The 27,600-nt window shown below is 46.1% G+C and overlaps 2 protein-coding genes across 2 annotated transcripts in view; one reads left to right on the forward strand and one right to left on the reverse strand.

Moving 5' to 3' along the window:
- Positions 1-9,057, reverse strand: part of EFTUD2 (elongation factor Tu GTP binding domain containing 2) — a 105,531-nt gene extending 96,474 nt beyond the window's left edge. Inside the window, exons 1-2 of the mRNA XM_075350253.1 lie at positions 8,966-9,057; positions 2,062-2,183 (exon numbers count right to left, since the gene is read on the reverse strand). Of these exons, the coding sequence (XP_075206368.1) occupies positions 2,062-2,172 (111 nt within the window). The 5' untranslated portion in view covers positions 2,173-2,183; positions 8,966-9,057. The remainder of the gene's footprint in view (positions 1-2,061; positions 2,184-8,965) is intronic.
- Positions 9,058-9,336: 279 nt separating this feature from the next.
- DNAAF19 (dynein axonemal assembly factor 19) lies at positions 9,337-27,412 on the forward strand. Its single transcript, XM_075347726.1, has 4 exons — positions 9,337-9,385; positions 10,689-10,833; positions 17,749-17,881; positions 26,854-27,412. The coding sequence occupies exons 1-4, from the start codon at positions 9,367-9,369 to the stop codon at positions 27,259-27,261; spliced, it is 705 nt and encodes a 234-aa protein (XP_075203841.1). The 5' UTR covers positions 9,337-9,366; the 3' UTR covers positions 27,262-27,412.
- Positions 27,413-27,600: the final 188 nt, after the last annotated feature.

Here is a 27,600-nt window from a genome sequence, read left to right on the forward strand (position 1 = left end):
TACAGATTTGGCCAGAAGGTCAATCTGACGGTCAGTGGAATCCTTAAGAGAGGTGCCATCAGCCACTGATACCACGGTCCGGGCTGAAAGTCTAGACACGGGGGGGGGGTCTACCTTTGGTGAATGAGCCCACTCCTTGACCACCTCAGGTGGAAAGGGAAAACGGTCATCAGAACCACGCTTTGGGAAGAGTTTGTCAGGACAGGCCCTGGGCTTGGTCACAGCGGCCTGAAAACTGGAGTGGTTAAAGAACACACTCTTTGTCCTCTTAGGCAAGGTAAACTGGTGTTTTTCTGCCAGAGAGGGTTGCTCCTCTGATACTGGCGGATTGAGGTCCAGTACAGAATTAATGGACGCAATCAAATCACTAACATCTGAGTCACTTTCGGACATATCAATGGGGCACATGGAGGTAGCATCCGAGCCCCCAGTAAATGCATCCTCCTCGTCCTGCGAGTCAGGCTCTGAAACAGAGCCGTGGGGCGAGGAAGGGGAGGAAGCCCTACGTCTCCTCTTAGGAGGACGGGGCCTGGGACCAGATGAAGAATCCTCTGTGAGCTCCGCTGAGAGAGCCCTAGCAGCAGAGGCACCCTGTGAGGGGGGCTGATGCATGTTCAGCAAAGTCCGGGACAGCTGTCCCATGGAGTCGGCAAAAGACTGGGAGATAGACCTGGTTAAGGATTCTACCCAAGCCGGGGGTTCAGCCACAGGAGCCGGAGCAGCCTGAGAGACCACTGGGGGTGAGACTCCAGGCTGAGGCACCGTCAGGTTAGAGCAGGCATCACAATGTGGATAGGTGCTCGGTTCCGGCAGCACGAGCTTACATGCAGTGCATACTGAGTATAGCTTTGCCTTGCTCCTCGTGTGAGACATGCTGCTGGAGTGGGGGCTCTGCTAGAGTGACCCCCAGAGAGTATATATAGAGGCCCACAACCAAAGGTTGTGGCTTACCAGACCGCTGGAGCGGTGTTGTGTGCCCTCCAGATCCCAAAGCCCGGACCGCCAAGCACCTCAGCAGGGATGCTGCAGCCAGTGATGATCGCAGAGAAAACGCTGATAAAATGGCGCCGGAGCGAGGAGAGGGGGCGGGGCCAACTCTGAGAGTGGGAACTGGAGGGCCAAAGAGGTTTACAGGGGAGGAGACATGTACTCAGTGAGGAGTGTCTCTCCCCTGTGCAAATCGGCCGCTGGGCGGAGCCGCACTGTCCCTCTGCATGAATGACATGCGAGGGCAGTGAAAACGAAAGCAGGCCTCCGGCGAAGCCGGGGCCTAAATTTGAGCTGTGCGGCCGGCGTGCAGGCACCATCGGCGCGGTTCTCAGGGGAAAACCAGAGAACCAGCCGGAAATGTTAGAAAACACACTCAGCACACTCTTCCACCATAATAAAATACAGGGACCCCCAGATATAAACGTCTCAGGTACTTAGCTTGCTGAGACGCAGGGCCATGTCCCTGAGGGATGAGTGCTCCGTCCACAGCAGGATCCTGAAGGGCTGCGGATGGAGACCGGTCTCCTGCAAGCATGGAGAACCGTGCTGGCTCCCACTTCAAGCCAGAGCCCGAGGGATGGTTAAAGAGCGCGGCATGTAAGGCTCCAGCCTTGTAATCAACCTTAACAGCACCGCCGACACAGTAGGGTGAGAAGGGACATGCCGGGGGTCCAGACTTGGACCCGCTTTTCTTCAAACTCTTTCCAAAAATGAAAAATCAGATGAGAATGCATGTGTGGATGTATGCCTCCTGAATACAAAGCAATGAACTGGCTAGATCTGGTTTCTCCAGGGGGTGTATAGGCTCAGAGGGAGGAGCTACACTTTTGAGTGTAGTACTTTGTGTGTCCTCCGGAGGCAGAAGCTATACACCCAATGTCTGGGTCTCCCATAGGAACGATAAAGAAAGCTGTTTTGTATAATCCGTAGCATCCGTTGTGCCATTATATGCACCGCATCCGTTGCATCCGTCACACAACGCAATGCTACGGAAGCCGTCCAACGCAAGTGTGAAAGTAGCCTAAACGGTTGTGATCATTGGATCAATTATGCAGGAAACCTGGATCTTACCACATCTACGTCCCTGTCATCTCTTCCCATGTCGTCATCATCATCGTCATCATCAGAGTCAAGTTCAGGGCCAATATAATTACCAAACTCATCATACGGATCAGCATCCATGTCTGCAGATCCTGAGGGTGCAAAGAAAGACAACAATCTCAATTAAGTCAATGCTAAAAATGTAGATCTTCTAAATCGATATGCAATCGGATAACCTATTGTTCTAGGTGTGGCCAATTCACACAGAGCAATATTTTGTTAACATGAGGGGTTTAACGGGTTATTCCCATCTCAGCCTTTTACAGCATGAAAGGAATACCAGGTACCAGCGGCTACAGACAGCGTGGCACACTGGCACTCACCTCAGGTGGCCAGTAACTAGCAGGTATCCCCATCCCTGAAAGGAGGATATCTGTAAACATCCTTGGTTACTTGCTATCCTGTCCTGATAGATCTGTACTCTCTGAATTACACCAGTGTGTACTCACAAACTGCTACAGTGGAATAATCAGGACAGGCAAGAGATTTCTGCTGCCATTTATTCAGAATGGATACAACTGTAACAAACCCTCCCTATAGCTAGCCACACATCTGAACCTTCTGATTTTGGCAGAACTAACCACTTAGGCTGCTTTCACACATTCGGCTGTAGCAGTGCGGCAAAATCCGGCGCTCTGCTGAAAAAAAAAAACCGTTTTTTTTTTGCCGCCGGTTTCGTTTTTTCCAGCATTGACTTGCATTTGCGCCGCATTGTGCCGCATGGGCTTGCGTTCCATCCGCTTTTTGCCGGATGCGGCATATTTAGCCCATGCGGCGGCCGTATGGAAAGTTGCCTAGCACGTTTTTTTTTGTGCGGCGAAAAAACCGCATTGAGCCGGATCCGGTGCGATTTACAATGCAAGTCTATGGAAGCCGGATGCGGTTTTTTGTACTGCGCATGCTCAGTATCAAGTCGCATCCGTCAAAAAACTGACGGGCGGCATGGAAAAACTTATGCAACAGATCCGTTTTTTTCACCGCATCCGTTGCATAGGTTTTTGAGCCGGATTGAGCAGCACTGCAAAAACCAGATGTGTGAAAGCAGCCTTAGGGCGGCTTTACACGTTGCAACATCGCATGTGCGATGTCGGTGGGGTCAAATCGAAAGTGATGCACTTCCGGCGTCTCTTTCGAGATTGTAGTGTGTAAATGCTAGATGATCCGATTAACGAACGCAAAAGCGTCGTTATCGTATCATCGTTGCTGGCTCCGACTTTTTCATAATTATGCTGCCGCGACAGGTACGATGTTGTTCCTCGCTCCTGCGGCTGCACACATCGCTGTGTATGAAGCCGCAGGAGCGAGGAACATCAGCTTACCTGCAGCCGGCGACTATGCGGAAAGAAGGAGGTGGGCGGGATGTTTACATCCTGCTCATCTCCGCCCCACCGCCGCTATTGGCCGCCTGCCGTGTGATGTCGCTATGACGCCGCACGACCCGCCCCCTTAGGAAGGAGGCGGGTCGCCGGCCAGAGCGACGGTCGCAGGACAGGTGAGTGCATGTGAAGCTGGCGTAGCGATAATTTTCGCTACGCCAGCTATCACAAGATATCGTACCTGCGACGGGGACTATCGCGTGCGACATCGCAGTATCGGCTTGCGATGTCGCAACGTGCAAAGCCCGCCTTAGGGAACATGCCCACGATCAGGAAGACATTGATTTCTAGATGTGAGTGTCCTGTGCAGGAGAACGCAGCGTCCGTGCCCATTTTCAGGGTTCTGGCCTGGGTGCAGCATATTTTCAGTGTTCTCCTGCTGAGAGCACTAGTGTCTCCACAAGAATAAACAGACATGCTGTGGGTCACAAAGCAAGGTGTTCGGATGCCACGGTTTTTGCCATTTCAAATGTTTTTAATTAGTTTTTCTCCAGGTTATTCAATTTGGGTCATTCCGTGTCAAGTGGACCAGTGGTCCCCACTCGACGTTCTCCGATTTTGCTGAAAATTTATAAGGATGTACATGTATGTTTGAAAAGAGGTTCTGTAAATTTTTAGGGCCAGATCTCAAATACATTGGGCACTGTTGACCTTTCACTGGAGGCCCCCCCCAAGGCTGCGGCTTCAGCTAAGAGGATTTTGCAAACTTTGGCACATAGCCATTAGAGTTCTATACTGGTTATGATGCTGAAATTTGGCATACTTGCTCAACTTTTGCTGCTAAACGCGATAAAATTATTACCGGCTATGACAAAACAATATTTCGGCCGCAATTTTGTGTCAAAGTAGCTTGCAAAACGCCTCGCATAAAATTTATGCCAAACTTTGCCCATATATAACTCAAGACCAAAAACCAATAGGAACTGGTGCTTTACCCTGTACAACAAACATCTACATGACTTTGCATTGCTGCAATATCACGGTCAAAGCATATGCATTTGTGGAAATATTCACACCCACATATGATGGCAAACTTAAAAAAAACGAATTTTACCTATTTTTAGGTCAAATTTCCCAAAAAGGGTACCCCTAAAATATATTAATTCTGTTATCATTTGAAAGAGCACATTTTTCTCTACAAGGATCATTGGGGGGTTTTTTTGGAGTCTCTCCATTTAAGAAAAGAAAAATGCCACTGAACATGGTGTTATGTATGCACGTAATGCATTGATTTTGTGTTTGATTTTCAGATTCTTATCACACAGAGTTGTATTGTTGCTAGCAATGTCTATTATAATCAAAAACCTATAAACCTATTGACTATTGTTACATTTTAATATATTATTTATTTTTTAGTGATGGAGAATGAAATTGATGACAAAAAGATTCGCATTTCAAGAGTGTCAAATGACCCTTCATCTTTCATTGCCCATGTAGATGGATCTGTTAGATCAGAAATGCCTTTTGTGCCAATTGCAAACCTCCAGCCAGGGCAATACATTGCCTGCATTTACGATAGGAACTGGTGGATTGGAAATATTTCTGAAATTTCAGTCGACGACCATGATGCATTAATACATTTTATGCATCCTCATTGACCAGCTAGCTTCTTTCACTGGCCTGTGAGAAATGATACATGCTGGATTCCCGAGCAGTCGATCATTGCAATAATTCCAGCAACAGCAATGGGCCGACAATACAGCTTCTCTGAACCCATTATGTTGCAAATTCAGCAACAATTCCAGACCACTTAGACTGAACATTATGGCTTGGGAACCAACAAAAGATACCCAATATTAGGCTTGGGATCCTAGGCAAAGACACCCACCCTCAGGCTTTGGAACCTGCGATAAAGAGACCACCCGCGACTTGCCTTGCACGGCTATCGGCCATGGCTCCTAGGCGATGGGGCTGCCAATTCTCGAAAGACAGCATTATTACAATTCTTAATAGGATTATAAGACCAATTCTTAGGGAATTGGTTGTGGTATAACCACCATGGACCAACGCAAGGGTTTGAATAGTGCAGTTAGCATTCATTGCGTATTAATAAATAACACCATGTTCAGTGGCATTTTTCTTTTCTTAAATGGAGAGACTCCAAAAAAAACCCCCAATGATCCTTGTAGAGAAAAATGTGCTCTTTCAAATTATAACAGAATTAATATAGTTTAGGGGAACCCTTTTTGGGAAATTTGACCTAAAAATAGGTAAAATTCGGTTTTTTAAAGTTTGTCATCATATGTGGGTGTGAATACTTCCACAAATACATATGCTTTGACCGTGATATTGCAGCAATGCAAAGTCATGTAGATGTTTGTTGTACAGGGTAAAGCACCAGTTCCTATTGGTTTTTGGTCTTGAGTTATATATGGGCAAAGTTTGGCATACATTTTATGCGAGGCGTTTTGCAAGCTACTTTGACACAAAATTGCGGCCGAAATATTGTTTTGTCATAGCCGGTAATAATTTTATCGCGTTTAGCAGCAAAAGTTGAGCTAGTATGCCAAATTTCAGCATCATAGCCAGTATAGAACTCTAATGGCTATGTGCCAAAGTTTGCAAAATCCTCTTAGCTGAAGCCGCAGCCTTGGGGGGGGCCTCCAGTGAAAGGTCAACAGTGCCCAATGTATTTGAGATCTGGCCCTAAAAATTTACAGAACCTCTTTTCAAACATACATGTACATCCTTATAAATTTTCAGCAAAATCGGAGAACGTCGAGTGGGGACGATTTTTAAAACTGGTCCACTTGACATGGAATGACCCATTTTCTAATAATTTTAATAATAAAATTTCAATTTGTGGCAGGATTTTTGTGCATATATCTTTGCTGTCTTTCTCCTGAAAATGAAGGCTAACCTGTACCTGCCCCCGGAAATGCCGTTATTGGCTGTAGGTCGGTAGAGATTAGATGGCATCAGGCTACATTGATTTTACCTTACATCAAAGAACTCTTTTTGATGATCTGGGACAAATGATCCAGCTCACCAAAAAGAGCCGGACTGCCCATCATTAGAGCAAAATCCTGCTGCCAGTCTCCTTTAAAGGGAACCTGTCAGCAGACTTTTCCCTATTAAACTAAAAGAATCCCCTTCTGCAGCTCCTGGGCTGCATTCTATGAAGGTGCACCTTGGCCCTGGCTCCCCTTCCAGACCCCAAAAATAACTTTATAAAACTTGGCCGTTAGGTATGCTAATTACATGTGTTGGCCAGATGGGCGGGCTCATTTTCTGCTCCTTAATCCCCCTCCTGCCGCTGATTGCTGTCCTCCTTTCTTGATTGATGGGATGACGCCCTCAGTCATCCTCCTTGGCGTATTTTCAAATCTCGCGCCTGTGCAGTTAGGTCGGCTCGTGCAGGCGCAGTTCGCTCTGCCATATCACAGGCAGAGCAGAAAACAGCTACCCTCGCTCGCGCCGTGAGCGAAGTGCGCAAGATTATGGGCGGGTATGAGCATGGCACTGGTGAGGTCGGCGCTGTGCATGACCTCACCAGCGCCATACTCTTACCCGCCCATAATCTCGCGCCTGCACATTTAGCTCACCGATGCGAGCTAGGGGAGCTATGTTTTCTGTTCTGGCCATGATATGGCAGAGCGAACTGCGCCTGCGCGAGCCGACCTTACTGCACAGGCGCGAAATTTGAAAATGCGACGAGAAGGATGACAGAGGTCGTCATCCCGTCAATCAAGACAGGAGAACGGCGATCACCGGCAGGAGGGGGATAAAGGAGCAGAAAATGAGCCATCTGGCCAACCAAGGTAATCAGCATACCTAAGGGCCAAGTTTTATAAAGTTATTTTTGGGGTCTGAAAGGGGAGTCAGGGCCAAGGTGCACCTTCATAGAATGCAGCCCAGGAGCTGCAGAAGGGGATTCTTTTAGTTTAATAGGAAAAATCTGGTGACAGGTTCCCTTAAAGCCTTATTTATATCGGCCTGATGTAAACAGTTGTTAATATGATCATTCAGACCCCATAGATTATATATTGTCATCAGCACAGCCTGGTTAGACAGGACGATGTGGTGACGATGATCAGAAAAGATGCAATCAGCCGACAAACAAGCCATAATCAGAGGCCAATCTGGTATTAGCCATCTTATGAACACTCATTCTGCAGATTATCTTTGTGAAACAGGCTGAGCTGTGTACATAAATGTTCAACCTCCAGATGTAACAAGGATGTTTTCATTCATTGACAGCAAACAGGGATATTAAAAATATTGCAAATGTGTAGCCATTTCATCAATCTATGAATACACATTACTCACATACAACCAAGTGATGGCTTTTTAAGATTTAAAGGGGTTTTCCCCATCAACAGAATTGATTTTAATCAGTAGATTTTAAAATAATTTCCACAATTGGATGTGTTTTTAAAAAATATTCCTGTGCTGAGAATCTTATATATGTGTCCCTGCTATGTGCTGTGTAATGGCCGTGTCTGACCGTACAGGTATATAGTCTGATCATACCACATCTGCTGGGCTGGGAAGGCTGCTTTCACACCTCCGGTTTTTCCTGTGCGGCACAATCCGGCACTTTGCATAAAAAAACGCAACCGTTTTTTTTTGCTGCCGGTTGCGGGTTTTTTTTTGCATAGACTAACATTAGTGCCGCATGGGCTTGTGTTCCGTCCGTTTTTTGCCGCATGCAGCGGCCGGAACGTTGCCTGGCACGTTTTTTTGTGCGGCAAAAAAAAACACATCGCGCCGCATCCGCCGATGTGGCTTATTTTCATATGCATGCCTATGGACGCCGAATGCGGTGCGATGTGGCAAAAAACGGACTGGCCGCATGTAATAAACTTATGCAAAGAATGCGGTGTTTTCACCGCATCCGTTGCATAGGTTTCACAGCCGGATTGAGCCGCACAGCTCAAACCAGATGTGGAAAAGCAGCCGAAGACATAAAAGAGAATGTGCATACATTACAGCTGACTTTCTGTGAGGTAAAACCTTCCACTGTCTTTTTTTTTTAAATGTTTTACTTCATTGAAAGAATGATTTGTGATCCCATAATGTAATGTTTGTATACTCTCTTGTGCATCCTCCCTGGCCAAGGAGCTATGGTATGATCAGACACGGCCATTACACAGTACTGTACATAGCAGGGACGCATATATATATTATCTCAGCGCAGGATTATTTTTTTAATAGATCCAATTGTATAAATTATTATTATTCCAAGATCTATTGATTAAAATGAACTTTCTTGGTGGAAAACCCCTTTTAGTGTGGTTGATCCGCTGTGTACTGCGGTCGTTGAGGGGATGGTGATACTCAATATATAAAAAAGCAGGCTGTAAAATAACACACTGACCAAGATTGACTAGTTAGGACATGAAAGCAGGTGTAGCACTAAAAGTCCCAGCAAACTTTGCTATTAGTAGGAATCACTAGTGCACATGGCATGTAATGAATGGCTGGGAGCTGCATTAGCACAATGGCGGATGGACCTAGTGAGGATGAGCACACAGCAGACATGAGCCGCACACTACCTGCAGCCTCCGCTCAGCCCGCACTCGCACGCTCCTGTAACGTTTCCTCCGCTCACGCCGCTCTCACACACTGACTTCCTGCGACACCGGCCACAAAGGCCCCCGAGCGCCATCCTGTTTACCACGGGCTTTCTTCCTACTGCCTTAATCAAAGTGGAGCACAAACGCCTTATTTTCACACTTTCCGTGTATTGTAACTCTTTTACTGCATTGTAAGATACAGGAATTGAAAAAATATAGATAAAATAAAAATACAATTTGTGAAGGCAATAATTTAGACACCTATAAAAATACCGAAGTAAAAGAGGCCGCTGCCGTGACGTTGCTGGCTCCTGATTGGCTAGAATTGGCCGAATAGAACGAGAGTTGTTTGTTACTATGGAGATAGCGTTGCTGCTGAAATGCAGGATGAAATGCAAGGTAGGAAAGTTCTGTAACGTTAAATATCAAGCTTTTTGTTCTTTCCAGTACTTTTTCTCCCCTGGTTTATTACAGAGCTTTACTGTTAAATGCCCAAATAAATTAATTAAATAAAAAAAAATGAAATTGTTCAGTTGGGAGAAACCCCCTTTAAATGATAGATTCAGGTTTGCTTTATCCATATAATGATCAGCAGAGACTGCAAACGTAGATACGGCGTATACCCTATGTCGTGCTTCTTATTTCTGTGACTATAACATTTCCAGTCATATCACACACACCTTCAATCCATTAGGGATGTGTTATCATAAAAAGTCCTATTGCTGATCAGGTTTTTATGTTAAAATATTATTATTTAAAGTATTTTTTATAATATTTTATTTTTTCATATCATTATCTGTATCATATATCTATATATTTATTTTTTTTTAAAAAAAAGCTCTGTTTATGGCTGTCAGTATGTGGGCGGGGCCCCGAACAGGCCACTCATTGACTTCCATTATACTCGTCACTCGTGTTGAGCTTGTCCGAGCATCCGACCAGCTCGAACGAGCACTTGAGCATTTTAGTACTCGCCCATCATTAGTTCCCAAGCATTTGACTCCCCTCCCCCCATATTATTACTTACAGCAAAGATGGAACTGCAGCTGTACATTGCCCAGGCCAAAAGACTACAGCTAGTTTCACACTTGCGCTATTTTGACGCAAACGGAATCCGTCAGTAATGTAGTACAGTTCATTTATTTACAGTGCAAGCGCGTTACTATGGCGCGTGTGTGTGTCATGCAGTACCCGCTTGTGTCCACATGATGTTGCGCTTCCACTGTAAATAAATGAACTGTACTACATTACTGACGGATTCCGTTTGCGTCAAAATAGTGCAAGCGTGAGTGGGCCCTACTACTCCAGCAGGATACAGCTAAACCCCCACTAAGTGGAGGCGTCACAGGTGCAGGAGGAGCAAATCACACACACACCTCCATGGAATGGAGGAGGGCGATTGCTAGATGATAAAACTGCACACAAGTGGCTTGCATAGAGCGCTGTTCACATGCAGATGCACAGTCACAAACTCGCAGCCTATTAGGTGACGCCCATACTATTAGATCAGGCGGGCTACCAAGCCATACCCCAACTGCGTACTACATAGGGACAGGAACCTCCCCCCATATTGCAACAGTTCCCCCAATAGGGCATATACACAGGCGTTTTTGTCTTTTTTTCCCCCCAATAATGTGCGTTATCTTATTCATCTGTTATCAGATTAGTTAAGAACCATAACACTTATATTTTGCTTACTTAGCAATGAATAATTCAGAAGGTCTCGATTTTCGGGAGTTGGAACGGGAATTGACCAATGCTGTAGCTGCAGACGAGAAATATCAGAGGGAGAATTCTGCTAAATTTCGTGCCATTCACCAAAAAGTGGCATCTTACGAGGAGTTCAGGTATATTACATGATTAAAGTCCTCTTCTGGGCATATCAGGGGTAGCATAAAATAGCGGAAAATGCTGCATGTGCTGGTGATAATACAATAATAATATTTGTTCACTTATATAGCGCCATTAATTCCATAGCGCTTTATACATGAGCAATATGTCCCTAGTCCCCATTGGGACTCACAATCTATAATCCCTATCAGTATGTCTTTGGATTGCGGGAGGAAAACGTAGACCCCGGAGGAAACCCACGCAAACACGGGGAGAACATACAAACTTCTCGCAAATGTTATCCTTGGTGGGATTTGAAGCCAAGACTCCAGTGCTGCACGGCTTCAGTGCTAATGTGGCGCCCCTGACCAGGTCAGGCGCCACTGAGTACTGCACCCATGCTGGGGCAGTACAAACAGGTAATCCCAAATGCTGACTAGGGTGTGGACACACAGACACTTAGTACCCAGGTCACACACACAGTTTAGAGGGGACCCCTGGGCGGACCCAGACAGGGGGCGTAGCCCTCGCATCCCAGCTAGTGGTGGGTGGTGAGACTGGAGACAGAGAGTTGTGCAGTGACAGCCAGAGGAGAAGGAGTGAGGAGCCGCGTCTGAGGTGTAGAGCAGAAGAGCAGGACACTTTCAGACCCTGCACCTGTAGAGGCTGCTGGCGGGGGAGAGCGGCTACCCAGTGGTGCCGCCTGAAATCCACCTAGTGAAGAGGTGGCAGAGTAAGGGGACTACTGGTAGACCAAGCCCGCACGGGGAAACAGGTCCCTAGAGCAGGAATCCATTTACTTGGCCTGCTAAACCTGCTGGTGAGGGTGCTGGATGTACCTCACCGAACCACACAGAGTCCGCAGCATCAGCAGCAACGAGGGGGTCCATGAGGATTGAGCCTGGAGCCATCTTAACCTTGGTCCACGCTGCCAGCAAACGGGCCAGAAAGGGGAGAACGGCAGTCGCGACTGCCCTGGGTGATCCCCGCACTACTACAAGTAAGGAGTCACCCCAAACAAGAAGGGCTAGGAAGGCGAGTCAGCAGTCACTCCTACATCAGCCGGAGGGATACCTGGTTCCACCTGGTTCATCATGGCATCGCCCGGGTTGTCTCACATTACCACCAGAAAAGTGAGTAAAAACCCTGAAAGACATTGCTGCTTGTGTGTGAGTTCTTCTGCGACCAAGGTACTACACACTTACACTGGGCCCAGGGGCCAGCCTCACTCTCAGGAGGCCATAACTTCAGACTGCATTTACCATCAGCCCCAGGCACTCCCTAAACTGCAGTGGCAGTCACCCCCTGACCACAATTACCGAGTGTGGCATCACGATTCCCATTGAAGTTAACCTGACCTGCCTGCTGTCAGAAGAATCCCAGCACGTGAAGTCCCTGAAGATCCTGAGGCGACCTGAAGGTAATGGGGCTCCACATCTGATGTCACGAACAGGATGATTCGAACCTGTGCGGGGAAACCCCCAGATGTGAAGCCCCATTACCTTCAGGTCACCTCAGGGTCTTCAGGGACTTCACGTGCTGGGATTCTTCTGACAACAGGCAGGTCAAGTTAACTTCAATGGGAATCGTGACGCCACTCTCAGTAATTGCGGTCAGGGGGTGACCGCCACTGCAGTTTAGGGAGCGCCTGGGGCTGATGGTAGATGCAGTCAGTTGTTGTAGCCTCCCAAGGGTGAGGCTGGCCCCAGGGCCCAGTGTAAGTGTGTAGTACCACAGGTCGCAGAAGAACTCAAACACAGGCAGCAATGTCTTTCAGGGTTTTTACTCACTTTTCTGGTCGTAATGTGGGACAACCCAGGTGATGCTATGATGAACCAGGTGGAACCAGGTATCCCTCCGGCTGATCCAGGGGTGACTGCTGACTCGCCTTCCTAGCCCTTGTTGTTTGGGGTGACTTCTTACTTGTAGTATTAATGGAATCACCCAGGGAAGTCGCGACTGCCGTTCTCCCCTTTCTGGCCCGTTTGCTAGCAGCGTGGACCAAGGTTAAGATGGCTCCAGGCTCAATCCTCCTTATTGGCCCCCTCGTTACTGTTGATGCTGCGGACTCTGTGTGGTTCGGTGAGGTACATCCAGCACCCTCACCAGCAGGTTTAGCAGGCCGAGTAAATGGGTTCCTGCTCTAGGGACCTGTTTCCCCGTGCGGGCTTGGTCTACCGGTAGTCCCCTTACTCTGCCACCTCTGCACTAGGTGGATTTCAGGCGGCACCACTGAGTAGCCTCTCTCCCCCGCCAGCAGCCACTACAGGTGCAGGGTCTGACAGTGTCCTACTCTTCTGCTCTACACCTCAGACATGGCTGCTCCGCTCCTACTCCTCTGGCTGCCACTACACACTCTGTACCTTCCAGTCCCACAACCCACCACTAGCTGGGATGCGAGGGCTACTCCCCCTCCCTGGGTCTGCCCAGGGGTCCCCTCTAAGCTGTGTGATTACCTGTTTGTACTGACCCAGCATGGGTGCAGTACTCAGTGGTGCCTGACCAGGTCAGGGGCGCCACACTAACCATATACAACTATTGGTAAATGATACTAAAGATGCCTGCACTGTGTGGCAAGACTCTCAATACTGGTCGATATGGTATAAACAATGTTGTCTTCAGTTTCATGCCTGGTTTTTTTGGGGGGTGGGGCTTAAGGGGTTCTTTGATAAATGTGTTTAAATAAATAAAATACTTTAAAATATTTAAACATTTTTCAAAATACTTTTATTTAGTAACTGTCATGACTTTAAAGGTGGCAGCTTCCCTCTAGCAGTGTTTAGGCATCTTAGGACTGGCTGCATGAAGAGTCTAGGACTGGTGCACACTAATTTATGGCAGCCGCCATCTTTAAATTCCTGACAGATTGACCTTTTGCTAAATTAAGGCTTTTTTTTTTTTTTTTTTTTAAATATTTAAATGTGTATTATTTATTTTATCACAATTCTCAGAAAAAAAACCCTTTAAGAGGAAAGAAATTAAAGCAGCAGCAGGCAGGAAATGTTATTAAAAAAAATTATCAAAACCACCCAAAAATTTCGACCGCACTAGTGGAATGCTGCGATGCTTTCCTCTGGTTTATGTTTATTTCACCTTAAGTGACCTGTAATATATGAAAAAGAGTTTCATCAGAGTTTGATCAGAATGGGTTCCATTTTTCTCGGAGGTGGAAAATAAAAACATAAAAAAAAGTTTCTCCATCATTTTCATTCATTCATTTGGACTGCACTCGTATGTCATGCGAGTGTGGTCCATTTTTTTCACAGACCCATAGACTTGAATGGCCCAGTCCCATCCAATTCTCAGAGGAAAATTGTTCATGCTTTGATTTTTTTTCTTCGTCGGACCAAATGGATATGTGCTTTGCCTCATTAAATAACATTATTTTTAGTGAGATCAATTTTTTGACGAATAGCAGTTGGACCAAAAATATGGTCATCTGCATGAGGCCTTTCAGTGAGGATCAGTGCCTGGAAAGTGATACATTGCGTTTACAAAGTTTTTCAACTTTTTACATGAATTTTGTATATTCCAGATTTATATACTCTATAGAGTACAGTTATGTATATATAGATTGTCAAGTGTCTGTTCAGGCCCCATTAATTACAGCCTGGAGACCCTGTACATTATAGGCAATAGTCTGAAACAAAAATATTGCATTGTTTATATTCTGAATTTTAATAAAAGTTTTATCCGCTACTTCTTATATACTATTTTCCGGAATGTAAAATATAAGTAACAGATACTCGCTTCACTGATGTCTCCCGTAGCTCACGTGACAATGATATGACATGTGAACACTGCAGCCAATCATCGGCTGCTATTGGGCTGCCGTTCTTGTTCAAGGTTCGGTCACAGGAAGTGTGAGCTGAGCAGTTGATCACCGGTGCCCGATGCATAACAATACCATGAGAGACCCAGCACCAACATTGCCGGAAAGGCACTGGTGCGGGAGGGGAGCATCATATATTGTCTCGGCAGCCGTGCAGCCCAGCACATAGTTGTGTCTCACCCCCATTGTCAGATAGGGCTGGAGAGTAACATTAGAGCTTCACTTTATAGGTCTATGCAGTGCAGAAGAGGAGTAGAAGTATAAACTCCCACCGTCAGATCACCATGAACACACATAAGGCCGGCTTCACATCAGCATTATTTTGCCGGATCCGGCACATATGCAGTACAGGGCAATACAGCTGATGTGAGATCAGTCGAAGTATACATAGGAGCTGCAGAGTCATAACACAGCTGATGTGAGATCAGCCTAAGTATACATAGGAGCTGCAGAGTCATAACACAGCTGATGTGAGAGCAGCCTAAGTATACATTGAAGCTGTAGAGTCATAACACAGCTGATGTGAGATCAGCCTAAGTATACATAGGAGCTGCAGAGTCATAACACAGCTGATGTGAGAGCAGGCTAAGTATACATAGGAGCTGCAGAGTCATAACACAGCTGATGTGAGATCAGCCTAAGTATACATAGGAGCTGCAGAGTCATAACACAGTTGATGTGAGAGCAGCCTAAGTATACATAGGAGCTGTAGAGTCATAACACAGCTGATGTGAGATCAGCCTAAGTATACATAGGAGCTGCAGAGTCATAACACAGCTGATGTGAGAGCAGCCTAAGTATACATAGGAGCTGCAGAGTCATAACACAGCTGATGTGAGAGCAGCCTAAGTATACATAGGAGCTGCAGAGTCATAACACAGTTGATGTGAGAGCAGCCTAAGTATACATAGGAGCTGTAGAGTCATAACACAGCTGATGTGAGATCAGCCTAAGTATACATAGGAGCTGCAGAGTCATAACACAGCTGATGTGAGAGCAGCCTAAGTATACATAGGAGCTGCAGAGTCATAACACAGTTGATGTGAGAGCAGCCTAAGTATACATAGGAGCTGTAGAGTCATAACACAGCTGATGTGAGAGCAGCCTAAGTATACATAGGAGCTGCAGAGTCATAACACAGCTGATGTGAGAGCAGCCTAAGTATACATAGGTAAATAAGAAAGCCGCGGAGACACCATCACATGTTTCTCAACGCTGGCAGGAAACTAGCCAGGTCTTTCACCGGGAAGGAACAACCACGGGAAGGGCAGTCTCCAGTCAAGGAGACCACCTATACCAAACATGGTATCCATCCACAGACAGCCGTTTCGGGGTATTTGCCCCTCATCAGTGTGGAGTAGGAATCTGGCTAGTGGGGGCAATGCCTAGTATAAGACTACTTAAGCAAGCATTGTTGACCTTAGGGAGATCAACATATCCACTGCGGAGACACCATCACGTGTTTCTCAACGCAGTGATTCTAGAGCATTGCCCCCTGGGAAGTATGCAAATAAGAAAGCCGCGGAGACACCATCACGTGTTTCTCAACGCTGGCAGGAAACTAGCCAGGTCTTTCACCGGGAAGGAACAACCACGGGAAGGGCAGTCTCCAGTCAAGGAGACCACCTATACCAAACATGGTATCCATCCACAGACAGCCGTTTCGGGGTATTTGCCCCTCATCAGTGTGGAGTAGGAATCTGGCTAGTGGGGGCAATGCCTAGTATAAGACTACTTAAGCAAGCATTGTTGACCTTAGGGAGATCAACATATCCACTGCGGAGACACCATCACGTGTTTCTCAACGCAGTGATTCTAGAGCATTGCCCCCTGGGATATGTTGATCTCCCTAAGGTCAACAATGCTTGCTTAAGTAGTCTTATACTAGGCATTGCCCCCACTAGCCAGATTCCTACTCCACACTGATGAGGGGCAAATACCCCGAAACGGCTGTCTGTGGATGGATACCATGTTTGGTATAGGTGGTCTCCTTGACTGGAGACTGCCCTTCCCGTGGTTGTTCCTTCCCGGTGAAAGACCTGGCTAGTTTCCTGCCAGCGTTGAGAAACACGTGATGGTGTCTCCGCGGCTTTCTTATTTACCTATGTATACTTAGGCTGCTCTCACATCAGCTGTGTTATGACTCTACAGCTCCTATGTATACTTAGGCTGCTTATTTGCATACTTCCCAGGGGGCAATGCTCTAGAATCACTGCGTTGAGAAACACGTGATGGTGTCTCCGCAGTGGATATGTTGATCTCCCTAAGGTCAACAATGCTTGCTTAAGTATACATAGGAGCTGTAGAGTCATAACACAGCTGATGTGAGAGCAGCCTAAGTATACATAGGAGCTGCAGAGTCATAACACAGCTGATGTGAGAGCAGCCTAAGTATACATAGGAGCTGCAGAGTCATAACACAGCTGATGTGAGATCAGCCTAAGTATACATAGGAGCTGAGAGTCATTACACAGCTGATGTGAGAGCAGCCTAAGTATACATAGGAGCTGTAGAGTCATAACACAGCTGATGTGAGAGCAGGCTAAGTATACATAGGAGCTGCAGAGTCATAACACAGCTGATGTGAGAGCAGCCTAAGTATACATAGGAGCTGCAGAGTCATAACACAGCTGATGTGAGAGCAGCCTAAGTATACATAGGAGCTGCAGAGTCATAACACAGCTGATGTGAGAGCAGCCTAAGTATACATAGGAGCTGCAGAGTCATAGCACAGCTGATGTGAGAGCAGCCTAAGTATACATAGGAGCTGCAGAGTCATAACACAGCTGATGTGAGAGCAGCCTAAGTATACATAGGAGCTGCAGAGTCATAACACAGCTGATGTGAGAGCAGCCTAAGTATACATAGGAGCTGCAGAGTCATAACACAGCTGATTCTTATTCAGGGTATTGAATCTGCCCTAAAATTGGTTCTGCCACCATGCCGGCTAAACCCAGGAGCCAGCGCCAATTGTATTATAATCTAACTATCGTTTCTTTTCTTTCTTTCTATGGAAATTCCAGAAAAGTTTGATGTCCTTTTTGCTAGATTAAACTTTTTCATTTCTACAATAGATTCCACTTTCATTTGTTCTCTGCAGAGACATTGTAGCGGCTTCTAACCTGAAACCCTTGGAGCGGAAGGACAAGATTGGAGGCGATAGGAAGCAGCCATGGAACCCGACTGCCACAACAAGCTGCTCGTCCAAAGAGCCGGCTTGTGCCGTGTTACAGGTGAGGCGGAAACAGAAATTGATTACATCTGCTTGTCCCAGCCACACGGCTCTTTTCTTTATGACACTATTTGAAACTCCATCTTCTGTAATCCAGATGTATCCATCTGATTACCTCCAGCAATTCTCAGCTCTCGCACTGGGGTTTACCTTTGCTTGATTAGCAAATTGTCACAGTGAACACTCGCTCCTTTTAAGAAAATAATAGACTATTATATATTTAAAGGGCTTCTCTGTAATGCACAGGCAGCCATATTGTGTAGGGCATATGTCAATTCAAGGGATATGACATCACTAATACTGTACACATAGGAGGGGACTCCGTGTAGGGCTGGCTGGCTTCTTTGGATTCCCAACTCTGGGGGTATCATCATTGTGCAAAGTGGAAATGATCCTAGAGTATGGGAAAAGGTTGAGTCTCATATTAGGCCATTCCTTTTGCAGTAGCCGACCTTATGATTTAGAGTGTGCAGTTTTGGGGTGTTAATAGGATCTATTGCGATGATATGCCATCTGTATGCAGCTTTTTGCACGATTCCACCTTGTATTAAATAGTTACTTTCCTTTTAATATGCATATGTCCATTTAATAGCCAGTGTCCTAAGAAGCAAAATTGAAAATCAATTTATAGTACTTACAGAAAATGCTGTCTGAGGCCTCCTTCACACGTCCGTGAAAATCACGCACGTTTTTCACGGACGTGTTAAAGGTGCGTATTGCCCTCCATATGCTGTGTTTATGGCACACTTGTGTTCTCCGTGTGTTATCCGTGATAACACATGGAGAATGGGAACTTTCTGCTCACCTCTCCCTGGCTTCGCTGTCCGTGGTGCTGATCTTCGGTCTCCGGTCCTGCCGACTCCTCGCTGCTGCTGCTGCTGCTTCCGGCCGCAGTGAAGTGAATATGCAATGAGCATAATGAGCGGTGGTCGGAAGCAAGAGACAGCAGCGGCAGAGACAGCAGCGTTGAAGAAGGTGGAGGAGGCTACTCCTTGCCCTCTTGAACCATCCATCAGGTATTACTATTCTGCCTTGCCCCCCTTACATGTGGTTTTGCCGCACGGCGCTCCATGCTGTAATCTACTGCATGCATACTTATGCTGACTGTCTCGTCTCAGCTGTAGGTCCGGCGGCACCACATTTATCCCTTCTTAGGCTCTGGTAATCCCTAATGGGGAACCATATATGTGGTTTATTCGGTTGGTGGACATTCCTGCATGCATGCCCCTTTAGCTCCTCTTTTTACCTCCTACCGCAGTTTTTGGTTAGCAATTACCACTAGACTTTCTGGGCTGTGTGGTGCACCAGGTTTGGACTTATTGTATTACATTAACCTTGGCACGTTGCCTGGTCCTTGCCTGTGGCTCTGCACCGCCTATTAGTCTCCTTCATACTGCGTTTTTGAGGCATTGCTGGGGGGTTTGCATGCATAGGTGTCCACCCGCTGTGTGTTTACAATTTTATATACCACATTAGACATAAACTTCCACGGTTTCCCCATCGTTTCCTTACCCCGCCACTTTTTGAATGTAATTTCCCAGAGGTCACCCCTTTTGTATTTGGTGGTATTGCAGTTCCCCATACAAATTTACCATGGATGGTTCTGTACGGCAAGGGTATATCCCCACAATTTTTACCTCCTCTATTTAATCCTGCTGCATTGTTTGACCTTTTCCTATTGATGTATCTTGTAATTATTTATACATGTGATTGTTATGAATAAATATGGAATTTTTCACACATGGTTGTTGCCCTATATCCCCTTTTTCTCCAGTCATTTAAGGTGAGTACAGAAATTCTTTTTATTTCACAGGCACGTGTGTTTTCTCAGGTCCATGTCACATGGATCACATCTGTGCGGTCCGTCTGACACCTGTGATGCCGGAGAAAAACGGACATGTCTATGTGTGGAGCACACGGGCACACGTATGCTCCACACGGACACACGGTCCATGGCAAAACACGCACGTGAGCGCAGACCCATTGATTTCAATGGGTCTACGTGTGCCCGTGCCTCCGGCACATGAGAAAACGGGCCAAACACGTACCGGAGACACGGACGTGTGAAGGAGGCCTTACTGTTTTAAAAAGGTCCTAAAGTCCATTTATTAGTTGTCTCCCACCACGGTAACTTTGTGTTCGCTGTCTGTTGTTAGGTTGGAGCTGTCTCTAGTAACAGACAAGCAGAGACAAGTAACAGTAAATGGGATAGGACTTTGTTTCTGCTACCTGTGATTTGCTGTACATAGAGCTCAGGATGTCCCTCTCCAGGCTCTCAGGTCCTCATTCTCCTCACTGGCCGCAACCTTTACGCCACACACAGGTAGTAAAATTCAGACCTACCACCCATGCCAACCAGGTCTGCTGCACCATTTTAATCAACTTTTCAATTTCCCCATGCAGCTGTAGGCAACTTTTAGTAGCAGCTCACCAAAAATGTCACTGTCGGTACAAACTCTATCTAATGTAGAGAAGGACATGGATTTATAGATGGGATTGTATTTAACAGAGAAGGGTAACCACAACTCTTCATGGTGCTGTCTCTCCAATTAGTCTCTTTTCTCCCTTTTTGTTGCCATCACCTCAATCTCTATTCTGACTCTTACTGTGCTTCTTTAACCTCGATCTCCTTTCTAGCTTTCACTGCGTTACCATAACTAAAGACACTGTATTACTGTCAGCTTGATCAGCTCTTTTCCTCTCACTGTGGTGCTGTCACATCAATCTCTTCTCTGGCTCTCACTTGGTTGCCGTCACCTCAACCTGTTTTATAACTTTTACTGTGCTGCAGTCGCCTCAAGTTCATTTCTAGCTTTCACAGTAGTGCTGTTACCTCGATCTCTTCTCTGACTCTTACTGTAGTTCTGTCTTCCTCAATCTCCTTTCTAGCTTTCACTGTGTTACTGTCAGTTTGATCTGCACTCTAGCTCTCACTGTGGTGCTGTCACATCAATCTCTTCTCTGGCTCTCACTTTGTTGCTGTCACCTCAATCTGTTTTAGAACTTTTACTTTGCTTCTGTCACCTTGATCTCATTTCTATCTTTCACTATAGTGCTGTTACCTCGATCTCTTCTCTGACTCTTACTGTGGTTCTGTCACCTCGATTTCCTTTCTAGCTTTCACTGTGTTACTGTCAGCTTGATCTGCGTTCTAGCTGTCACTATGGTGCTGTCACATCGATCTGTGGCTCTCACTTTGTTGCCGTCACCACAATCTCTTTTAGAACTTTAAAGCGGGCTTTACACGCTGCGACATCGCTAATGCGGAGTCGTTGGGGTCACGGATTTTGTGACGCACATCCGGCCGCATTAGCGATGCCGTTGCGTGTGACCCCGATAAGCGATTTTGCATCGTTGCAAAACAGTGCAAAATCGCTAATCGGCGACACGGGGGTCCATTCTCAATTATCGTTACTTCAGCAGTAACGAGGTTGTTCGTCGTTCCTGCGGCAGCATACATCGCTGCGTGTGACGCCGCAGGAACGAGGAAGCTCCCCTTACCTGCCTCCCGGCCGCTATGCGGAAGGAAGGAGGTGGGTGGGATGTTACGTCCCGCTCATCTCCGCCCCTCCGCTGCGATTGGGCGGCGGTTCAGTGACGCTTCAGTGACGTCGCTGTGACGCCGCACGGACCGCCCCCTTAGAAAGGAGGCGGTTCGCCGGTCACAGCGACGTCGCCGGACAGGTAAGTATGTGTGACGGCTCTGGGCGATGTTGTGCGGCACGGGCAGCGATATGCCCGTGTCGCGCAACAGATGGGGGCGGATACCCACACTAGCGATATCGGGACCGATATCGCAGTGTGTAAAGTAGCCTTTACTGTGCTTCTGTCACCTCAATCTCATTTCTAGCTTTCACTGTGGTGCTATCACTTTGATCTTTATTGCTCTCACTATATTGCTATATGTAACCTCCAGTTGTCACAGTTCCTAAAAGAATTTAGAAAAGGAGGGTTTTCAGTTTAGGGCTAGAATTATTGGTCACTGCAGGATGAGCAGCATGTATACTCCAGGCAGACTGCTTAGCTGCTCTTTGGATGAAAATGACAACAGTACTGTGGGTGAAATAAGTATTGAACATGTCACCAATTTTCTAAGTAAATATATTTCTACAGGTGTTAGTGACATGAATTTCTCACAAGATGACGGTAACAACCCATCCAACGGATTCAGGCAAAGAAATCAAACCATAGATGTCCATAAATGTAAGGATGTATAAAAATGAGAAATGACACAGGGAAATAGTATTGAATATGATAATATAATTACTGAAACTTATTTAATACTTTGACAAAAGCCTTGGTTGGTGATGACAGCTTCAAGACGCTTCCTGTATGACGAAACTAGTGGCATGCATTGCTCAGGTGGGATTTTGACTCAATCTTTCACACAAACACTCTTAAAATCCTGAATATTCCGTGGGCTTCTATTAACTCTGAGCTTTAGTTTCTTCCATATATTTTCTATTGGGTTCAGGTCTGGTGATTGGCTGGACCATTCTAACAACTTTATTTGTTTATTTGAAACCAATGAAGAGACCGTGTGTTTGGGACCATTGTCTTGCTGAAATATCCACCCTCGTTTCATCTTGGCGCAGATTTATATCAAGAATGTCTCAGTACATTTGTTTATTCATCTTTTCTTCGATTATATGAAGTTTACGAGTGCCTTATGCAGAATAATAGCTCCACACCATGATGTTCCCACCTACAAACCTCACTGTTGGTATGGTGGTTTTGGGGTGATATGCAATGCCTTTTGGCCTCCAAACATGGTGTGTGTTATGGCATCCAAAGTTCAATTTTGTTCTCATATATTAGACTATATTCACCCAGTATTTCACAGGCTTGTCTAAATGTTGTTGAGAAAACTTTACATGTGCTTGAACATGCTGTTTGTTCAGCACTGGAGTCTTTCATGGTGAGCGTGCATACAGGCCATGGAGGTGGAGTGCATTACTTATTGTTTTCTTTGAAATAATGGTACCTGCTGATTCCAGTGTCATGGGGAACTGATGACTGGGCTGGGACACCTAGGCTGACCCTCAGACTACGCACCCTGTGCTGTCCATTAGCTCCGAGTTACGCTTGATGGCAGTCAGGTCTGAGTCATCTGCGTGACACTAACGGTACCGTCACACTAATCGACGCTCCAGCGATCCCACCAGCAACCTGATCTGGCAGGGATCACTGGAGCGTCGCTACACGGGTTGCTGGTGAGCTGTCACACAGACAGACCTCACCAGCAACCAGTGACCAGCCCCCAGCCAGCAGCAACGCGTGGAAGCGATGCTGCGCTTGGTAACTAAGGTAAATATCGGGTAACCAACCCGATATTTACCTTGGTTACCAGAGCACACCGCTTAGCGCTGGCTCCCTGCACTCCTAGCCAGAGTACACATCGGGTTAATTACCCGATGTGTAGTCTGGCTATCTGTGCAGGGAGCCGGAACTCACAGCGTGAGAGCGGCGGACGCTGGTAACGAAGGTAAATATCGGGTAACCAAGGAAAGGGCCTCTTGGTTACCCGATATTTACATTGGTTACCAGCGTCCGCAGAAGCTGGTTCCCTGCTCACTGCACATTTAGTTGTTGCTCTCTCGCTGTCACACACAGCGATGTGTGTTTCACAGCAGGAGAGCAACAACTAAAAAATGGTCCAGGACATTCAGCAACAACCAGCAACCTCACAGCAGGGGCCAGGTTGTTGCTGGATGTCACACACAGCAACATCGCTAGCAAGTCGTGCCTCAGCAGCGATGTTGCTAGCGATGTTGCTTAGTGTGACATGGCCTTAACTCCTGTCCAAGCCCTGATGTAACTCTTCTCCCCCTCCTCCACCCAAGGGGGAGCAGGACCATACTTTGAACCCCAAAACTAAGCACGAATAGGGGAAAAAAGAAAACTTGTACACACGGCAATTAAACAAAAAATCAGCGACAAAACGTGCACAGGGAAAATAACATAACAGGGAGGAAGTAAACAGACAACCGAGACCACACCGTACAATAAGTGACGCACCCCAGGGCTTTGGGGTACTCGGTCCCGGCAGTAGGTTTACTGAGACAGTTCACTGGGTGGCCGTTGCCCGATTCCGTGACCCTAGGGGTCGCTTAAAAGGGGGATTACTACACGGGAAAAATAAATAAAAATAAAGAGTTTTTCGTGACGCCACCTGTGGTATGCAGCTATCTGGGGAAAGCCGCCGCTGCAAAGTCTCTCACTGCTGGGGCTGATGGTATTGGACAGCTTAGGTGTAATGGCTCTCCGCAAGTAGAGCTAGGCCCAAGGGGAGGATGATGGGGGTTGTAGTAAACAGGTGCGGACATGTAGGAAGAACTCGGACGACACAGATGCTGCAGGTTAACTTGTGCTTTACTCACTTCTTTGCTGCCACCCGGTTTGTGCTGGTCTTTACCAATCTGGTATTCCCTTTGTTCCACATTCGGTTTAGTGAACTGGTGAGATTTCCCTCCATGCACCCTGTAGTAGTAGTCAGTGGGTCCCCGTGGCTTGGAGGGTTCTTGGGGTCCCCTCCTGTTGTCTTCGTCTTTGCCCGTACAGCAGGCAGCTTGAACCTCTCATGGGTCGGACCTCTGTCCCTATTCCCAGGTTCCCTCTCTGCTGCTGTGCCCCGGACACTAACATCAGCAAGGTCCTTGATGGTCCCCTTACTAGGCAGATTGTTATCAGGTGAGCTTAAAGCGTCTTCCTAAACTAGGGCTCTGTACCCCGTCAGTGCTCGGCCAGTGAGTACTTCACCGTACTCTCCATGGCAACCGTACTCCTTTTTACTCAGTAGGTCACTGCACACTTTCCCGTCAGCACGTCAACTTCAAACTGACTTGGTGTCTGTTTACTTTCTAACTAACAAGTTGTCTGTTGTCCGTCCACTTCACTGACTAGCCCCTCCTCTTCCCAGGGTTTCTTACTACTTGATTGGATGCATCCCAGTCTATAGGTGACCACCCGTCAAATCCATCTCTAGTCTATTACCCTATCTGGGGAAAAGGGCGGGGATTTGTGTGTGTTGTAGTGTTTACCAGCACTGGTCTTCCAGAAATCCGGGGTTGGATGTATTACCCTGTGGCCACCTGACAGTCGGGGGCGCCAGATAAGCACACCACAGACTGCTGCAGTCAGCACCAAGACTGCAGCCTACACAGCAACTTGCAGAGAGGGCTCCACTAGCTCCTTCCACCTCCAGGCCAAGCATCCAAATGAGTTCAGAGAATAACCAGCACTCTCTAGAGGGAGCAGAGGGTATATATAGGGACTGGGGAGTGGTCCAAACCAGAAACACTTGGGAAGGTGATGAGAATACTTGTTGACAAGGAAAAGTGACATTAACCCTCTCCTTCCCAAAGGAAAGGGAGTACAAATAAACTTCAGAGTCTCAAGGCAAAGAGACTCTGGCCCAGAACCTGTTACTAGTCTCCACAACAGAGAGATGGCTGTGACATCCAGGTCTTTCTGTAGCTCTCCACACATGGTCCTTGGGTCTTGGATAACTCTTCTGATTATTTTCATTCCTCTGTCTGAAATCTTTTGAGGAGCACCTGGTCGTGGCCAGTTTATTGTGAAATTATATTCTTTCCACTTCCAAATTATGGCCCCAATAGCACTCACTGCAACCTTCAGCAGTGTCATGACTTTTTATGGCTTGTTTCTCCTCTCATATTTTCATATTTTTTCCCTTGTGTCATTTATCATACTCATAATTTACTTTATGGACAACAATGGTTTGATTTCTTTGCCTGTGTGGATTGGATGGGTTGTAACTGACATCTAGTGAGAAATTCATGTCAATAACACCTTTAGAAATACATTTACTTAAAAAATTGGTGATACGTTCAATACTTATTTCACCCTCTGAGTGTGTCCAAGGACATAATAAGAATCATCAGAGCTTCAGGGCTATGTATTTACTTCATATGTGATGAAATGACAAGGTCACTTTAAAAGGGTCATCCTATTCTATAAAATGATATCATATACACATTAGGATTAGTGGGGGTTCAGCATTAAGGACCCCAGTGATTTTGAGAATGAAAGGGCTGCTGTGCTGATGTTTTCTTTTTTCCCCACTCACCAGCTATGCTAAGATCTGCAGCACTTCCCAAAGTGAATACAGCCATGCCGCAGTTCCCTGCACAGCAGGTAGCTGGGACCGCAGATCTGTAGCCCCAAACAGAGACTGATTGATCCACCTTGTTAATATTCCAAATACATTTAGATCATTAACTTGCATGGCTAAACTAATGCTAGGATGAAAGGAAGAGTCGTAGAAATCTGGTTTAGTAAAATTCCTTTAATTCTGCCATCTGTGGGGTCATGTTGGTGTCATATTGTCAAATATTTTGGATTATAGGACATCATACAAATCCAGAGATCCTTCATAGTAACGTGATTTAATCCTCCCCGTCTTCTGGTCTTGTGATATATAGCAATTTAGTGCTAATTTCTCAGATTTTTAGGATTATCTAAAGGGGTGTCACTGGATTAGGAGTTATTTCACCCCCAAAATTCCTTATATGAGGTCCCATCATAATGCAGCATTAAGCTGCATTGACATGTTCCTTTCCTGCATTCATTACTTTGCGGGTAGGGGATGTAACGGTGAAGAAGAATAGGTGATGCCGTTGCTGCTGCATTGTCCCGAATGACTTTGCTTTGGGAGTCTGGACAGGAGGATAAAGATCCTCAGAACTTTATGGGGTTGAAACATTCTTTTGGCTCCTGGTCACGGCTTTAGATATCACTACCTTGCGGTAGTACTGAGATATTACCGGTGCTGCTGCTCTGATCTACCGTAATTGTCACCATCAAAATAATGATGCCTCATGAAATAATAAATTAATATTATCCTGAATGGTAAGTTACTTTGAAATCAGCCATCTGTGTATATTTTTGTTTTGTTTTTTTAGAAAATCCACAGGTCTTGTATTTGTCCTTGTCTTTAACTCTTTATCGTAGGAAGAACTGTCAGAGCCCAGAAATGCTTTTGAGTTTTCCCGTGATTGGCGCAGGAAAGATATGAAGACAAAATATGACCTCCTTCTGCAGATTGGGGCTGAGAAGTTATCCCATATCTTCCATGCTGAAGTGTGCTCGGGTCTGCTGGGAGAGTTCCTCCATGTGCTGGAGGAACATCTCCAAGACAGACAGGTGGGTGACGTGATGGAAATCTTGCAGTGTTTGGCAGAGACTCAACGCTTCAACCTCAACTTGGTCTTCCTTAGCAAGAACGAGATGGACCGCTGCCAGAGGCTGTTTATGAAGCTGCAGACTTTAGTAAATGATGAAAATGAAACAGATGGTAAATTGAAATCAGCATTAAAGAAATTAATAACTCTGTATAAGGTCAATGAGTCAAGAAAGTAACTTGCGAATTACTGTCATCGTTATTTGGATGAGTAATAACCTGCAATTACCGTTCCTCTGATCCCAAATGTCTTCACTTATTATTATGGTACTAACCTGGCCTACTCTGTAAAAGCTTCAACAACAACAGTGTAACAACAGAATTTAATTTTCCTGTCGTATGTAAATAAAGTATCTTTGTAATATACTTTGTGTTTCATTTATTTACCATTTTCCAGATCATGCTTGTGGTCCTCTTCAGATTCTATACATCCACATGCGTCTGATACAGTGTGGACCTATCTCTGTGGATTTAGTTGCAGAAATGCTGCAGATTTCACCACCTTAAAGTGGACCTGT

This window comes from Anomaloglossus baeobatrachus, chromosome 5 (genome assembly GCF_048569485.1).
Source record: "Anomaloglossus baeobatrachus isolate aAnoBae1 chromosome 5, aAnoBae1.hap1, whole genome shotgun sequence".
NCBI lineage: Eukaryota > Metazoa > Chordata > Amphibia > Anura > Aromobatidae > Anomaloglossus > Anomaloglossus baeobatrachus.

Bases quoted from the DNA above. Each gene is read 5' to 3' on its own strand.
- DNAAF19 (XM_075347726.1), top strand. The intron at 10,834-17,748 runs GTATATTACATG...TGTTCTCTGCAG, and splicing joins GCATCTTACGAGGAGTTCAG to AGACATTGTAGCGGCTTCTA. The intron at 17,882-26,853 runs GTGAGGCGGAAA...TCTTTATCGTAG, and splicing joins CGGCTTGTGCCGTGTTACAG to GAAGAACTGTCAGAGCCCAG.